The 4,818-nt window shown below is 55.9% G+C and overlaps 1 protein-coding gene and 1 non-coding gene across 2 annotated transcripts; both read left to right on the plus strand.

The window, feature by feature from the left end:
• The first annotated feature begins 243 nt into the window (after positions 1 to 243).
• Positions 244 to 3,385, plus strand: RPL18A (ribosomal protein L18a). The gene is made up of 5 exons (XM_007945346.2): positions 244 to 261; positions 1,709 to 1,888; positions 2,446 to 2,575; positions 3,001 to 3,110; positions 3,293 to 3,385. Exons 1-5 carry the CDS (start codon positions 244 to 246, stop codon positions 3,383 to 3,385), a joined length of 531 nt encoding a protein of 176 aa, XP_007943537.1.
• Positions 2,784 to 2,915, plus strand: LOC122150418. The gene has a single exon (XR_006163655.1). It is a non-coding gene; the product is annotated as a small nucleolar RNA SNORA68 (small nucleolar RNA).
• Positions 3,386 to 4,818: the final 1,433 nt, after the last annotated feature.

Here is a 4,818-nt window from a genome sequence, read left to right on the forward strand (position 1 = left end):
CGGCTGCACCAGGAAGTGATCGCCGTGCTGCCTCCTGGTAGATGTAGGCTCGCCGCGTATCAAGGCAAGGTGGTGGATGGTAGGTGGATCTGGAACCAATGAAGAAGCAGATCTGGTTGAACGCGGAGCCAATGGGCTCATGGCCTTTGGAGGGCGGGATTTCCGGCAGCGAAATCGTGGTGAGCGGCTGCGCGAGGGCAGCCACTTCCTTTTGCGGGTCGCGGCGAGTGCGGAGGGACTGCCATGAAAGCCTCGGGCACAGTAAGCAGGGCGCAGCGGGGCCGGGGGTCGTGGGACGGAGTGCAGCCTGGCTCGGGGTTTCCGGGAAGCGTCGCAGACAACGTGGGTTCGCTCACTCCTTTTTGGGCCCCCCTGGCCGCGTGCCGCTGTTCTTTGGGCCCATCCAACATGGCGACGCCGCGTGGGGAGGCCCGCGTGGGTGGCCTTGGCTGGGCTCTGACATTGCGATATTCGAGGAAGCCACGTGTCCGATCCGGAGGAAGAGACAAGCTGCGCGACGTGTAAGCCTGTGTTGCTTACTTTTGGGGCTGCCGAGCCTCAGTTTCCCCTCATGAAAGCGGACGTCGTGGGGGAGGGGTAGTTTGAAAGAGTGGCCCCTGCGGAAAAGCAAATCCTACAGGTCGAGAGCTGGAAGTAGTGGCAAGTCCTACTGGTCAAGTCGAGAGCGGAAGTAGTGGTTGAATTTGTGATATTTAACCATATTTTATTAGAAATAAAAATCTGGCAGATTATTTACGGAGGAGATACCTTCTGTGATATAATAATGGTTGCCTTGAATTTTTTATAATACCCGCATTTTTGACTCTCAGCCGGGAGCCGCAAGTGGTCTAAACCCTGACTCCGGTTGGCGAAATTGAGGCACGGCAGCGTTGCCCTGGATTCCTGTCCTGGCTCTGCCCAAAGTGGGCTGTGAGCTCCCTTGGGTCCCCTCCTGTCTTATTTCTCTCCGAGTGGAAGGAGGACGTTAGTTTGAAGTTGAGGGACAGGGGTGCTGTCAACCCAGCAAAATGACTGTGACAGAGATGACCATTGAGAGCCTGCGGCTGTGGGTCTAAGTCTTAGCTTTTGCTGTTTATTGCCTTGGAGCATAACTGCTCCACACAGTTTTCATGGTGATGATGTTTGCGAAGCAGATCACCAACCCTTGCGACGTGCTTTTGGGTGGGTTTGAACGGCCAACCTTTTAGCTAGTAGTCAAGCCCTTGACCTAATATTTAGAGCCACCCAGGCCCAGGGAGGCCTCAGTTTTGCTGTGTACCTGAAGGGAGAAGGGGTTTGAAGAATTTCCTGATTGATGAGAATGGACTTCTGTTCTTGGGAGAGTCGATGTGTTACCCCCTTGAGATGATGAGTCCCAGTGCTAGGACTCCTCCTGGCCCTAGCCTTATGCATGTCTCCGTTTTTGTCTGTATTCTCTGTAGTTTTCTGTGTTACATTAAAGTTGTTTAAAAAAAAGGGTAGAGAGGGCGGTGTTGAGAGCTCCTGGAAAGCTTGCCCAGTTTTGCTGACAAGACAAGACAGAGGGTAGCAGCATTTACGGAATCTTCCCTGGAGCCTCTCTTCTGGTCTGGATTCCCCATGGAGGCGCTGGCGTGAAGCCTTGGGTGGGAAAGGGGGTGGGTATGTTTCTACAGTCGCCCGATGAGGGATCTGGGCCTTGGTGCCACCTCTCCCCTCTCCCCCACAGCTTCGTGAATACAAGGTGGTGGGGCGCTGCCTTCCTACCCCCAAGTGTCAGACACCACCGCTTTACCGCATGCGCATCTTTGCCCCCAACCATGTCGTTGCCAAGTCACGCTTCTGGTACTTTGTATCACAGCTGAAGAAGATGAAGAAGTCTTCAGGGGAGATTGTGTACTGTGGGCAGGTACGGGAGGCATGGAGCAGGGTAGGGGCTGGAGGCAGCTTGGCTTTCCTGGGGGCAGCCTGCATCCCTGCAGGTCTACAGTTCGCAGAGCCTGGTCATGCTTCTTGGGGCATTCCCTGGTAAGAAAGTTGGAGCCTAGGGAAGTGTGTGGCTGGAGGGGACAGCATCTCATTGAGGTGGTGACCCTCCTTAGCATTTAACTCTAAAAGTAGGAGAGATGGTGTTGGGTCCCTGGGATTCATGCAGCAAAGGAGGCATGGAGTGGTACTGTCACCTGGGTACTTGTGACGTGACAGGTGCTGGCTCAGTGTGGAGGACCAGGCCTGGACTGGGGAGGGGCTCTGTGGGTCTACACGGGGGAAGCAACTGACCTGGTCCTGCCATGTGCTGGTGCTGTGGGGTTTCCCTTAGGTTGCAGGCTCCCTGGTTGCCTGATGGTACGCATAGGACTGGGAAACTGAGAGGTGGGCATGGGGGCAGCAAGGCTGTCATGAGGCAGTGTGGTCAAGGTGGAAGCCCCCTTGCTACTTCCCTCAGCCCAGCTTTTGCCCCTGTAGGTATTTGAGAAGTCCCCCTTGCGGGTCAAGAACTTTGGCATCTGGCTGCGCTACGACTCCCGGAGTGGGACCCACAACATGTACCGAGAGTACCGGGACCTGACCACCGCAGGTGCTGTCACCCAGTGCTGTAAGTACCACCATCTTATACCCCCAGATCTGGGTGGGTTTGCATAGCACGCCCCTGGGGCACCTTTGGAACATGGTGACAGGCGGACCTTAAGGATTTGGGTGGAGGGGTTGGGTCTGCCAAGCCCATGACATCTCCCACCTGCAGGCTGAGTGTCCGCAGCATCTCTTACACAGAGGTGTGGTTCCAAGAACCCCACACTTGCCCACTTGCACCCAAACCCAAGAACCGCGGTTTCTGGTAGCAGTGGTTCAAACAGAGGTGCACACAGCAAATGGACCTGGTCGCCTTTGGGAGGCTGTACTGTGCCCCTCAGAGTGAATGTGGAGGTTCTACACCCCTGGTGGGTGGACCCTGGGGCTGTGTGGGGTCACTCAGCATCGAGCAGTGCACAGTGAGAGGTTCGTGTTTACCCTTCCCCACAGACCGCGACATGGGAGCTCGGCACCGAGCCCGGGCCCACTCTATCCAGATCATGAAAGTGGAGGAGATTGCAGCCAGCAAGTGCCGCCGGCCCGCGGTCAAGCAGTTCCACGTGAGTGTCTCAGGCCCCTGGAGATTTGAGGGGTAGGGGATGATCCCTCTAGGGGAACTGGGGGTGGGGCAGGATTGACAGAGCAGCCTAGTGCACAGGCATACCTTAGTGGCTTGGGAAGAGGTTCAGAGACCCCATGCTGACTGCTCACCTCACTTTTTCTGCCCCTCCTTTTCTTCCAGGACTCCAAGATCAAGTTCCCACTGCCCCACCGGGTCTTGCGTCGCCAGCACAAGCCACGCTTCACCACCAAGAGGCCCAACACCTTCTTCTAAGCACGGCCCCACCCCCTACCCCTGGTCTGCCCAATAAATGCCTCAGGGCTGACTCTGGGGGCTTAGATGGTGTTTTCTTTGCCCCCATACAGAAATCAAAAGGGCACAGAGTGGGACGTGAGCCCAGGCCCTTCTTGGTGGCATTGCTAGTTCTTGCCTCTGTGCATTCAAGCAAACTACACGTCTGCTCCTGGAGTGGGGCCCAGAGCTACCTCCCCAGGAGGGGGACCCAGGGGTGAACCCCACCGGTTCCTTTCTGCCTTGTGGATCAGAGGTCTTAGCTCCTTCCATTTCTGCTCGTGACAGCTGGGGGAAGACCAAGGTGAGCATCCTCTCTTCCCTCAGCTGGGGCTCTCCCCTTGTGGTAGACCTTCACCTAGAAGTTGGAGATCCTCCAAGCTGACACAAGGAGGCCCCTGAGGAGCCTGAACCTGCCATGCTGAAGGCCACTCCCCTACCACCACCACCGCCATTCCGGTTGGGGACCCCTTAATCCTGCTTGAGGTGGCAGCCAGGTCCTCACCATTGGCATCCGTCTCCAGGAAACCATTTCAGGCTGGAAAATTCCCGGCACAAACTAATTCCACCCTGCCTAAGCCAGTGTGGGTGGGGAGTAGAGGGCCCAGTGTAGAGCCTTGTCCTTGTCCTCTGCTCTTGGGATGTGACCTTGAGCAGCCCCAGCCTAGCTTTCTAGTGATAATACAGGTCAAGAGGAAGCTGAGGCACAGTTGCTGAAGATGGGGTGCCTCCACAGAAGCCCTACTGTGTTGCTGCCCCTTTGGGGAGGAACAAGGTGGTCGGATCAGCCTGGATGGATGCCAGCATAGGCCGCTTGAAACTCCAGCCCAAGCAGTCCTGGTGCAGAAGGCACTGGATATGCTCGTGGAAACCTCATTCCTGTTGCTCCTACAGTCTGCTCTTCCCACCTCACCCTTTGGACTTGCTGGGCCCGCTGCCTTGAACATTCAGATTATCACCTTATTTGACCCGTCACTCAAGCTGTTCATCTCTTTGCAGGGTTTTGTCTGTCTCTTGTCACCAGGCTCTGAGTGCAAGAGGGCAGGGACCATGCTGAGCTCTCTACACAGGAAAGGCTCTAAGCCATGAGTGGATGGGCAGGTGGGACCCAGAAAAGGGCATTGACAAGCAGGGAGTACCCAAGTACATGCATCCTATCACTGGGATGTTGTGGGTGAAAAGCTCCTACCCTAGTCTTGACATTGCGATGTGCCTGCCCTTAGATGTGCCAGGCACCCAGTGGCATTGAAAACCAAAAAAAACCACTGCTCTGGAGTCAATTCTGACTCATGGCGACCCCTCATTGGGTTTCCGAGGTGGTATCTCTACAGAAGTAGATTGCCCGATTTCTGAGGAGTGGCTGGTGGGTTTGACCCACCGGCCTTCTGGTTAGCAGTTAAATGCCTTGGGCACTA

This window comes from Orycteropus afer, unplaced genomic scaffold (assembly GCF_000298275.1).
Source record: "Orycteropus afer afer isolate SDZICR_OR568_19922 unplaced genomic scaffold, OryAfe1.0 scaffold00136, whole genome shotgun sequence".
Taxonomy (NCBI): Eukaryota; Metazoa; Chordata; class Mammalia; order Tubulidentata; family Orycteropodidae; genus Orycteropus; species Orycteropus afer.

Bases quoted from the DNA above. Each gene is read 5' to 3' on its own strand.
- RPL18A (XM_007945346.2), top strand. The intron at 1,889-2,445 runs GTACGGGAGGCA...TTGCCCCTGTAG, and splicing joins AGATTGTGTACTGTGGGCAG to GTATTTGAGAAGTCCCCCTT. The intron at 3,111-3,292 runs GTGAGTGTCTCA...CTTTTCTTCCAG, and splicing joins CCGCGGTCAAGCAGTTCCAC to GACTCCAAGATCAAGTTCCC.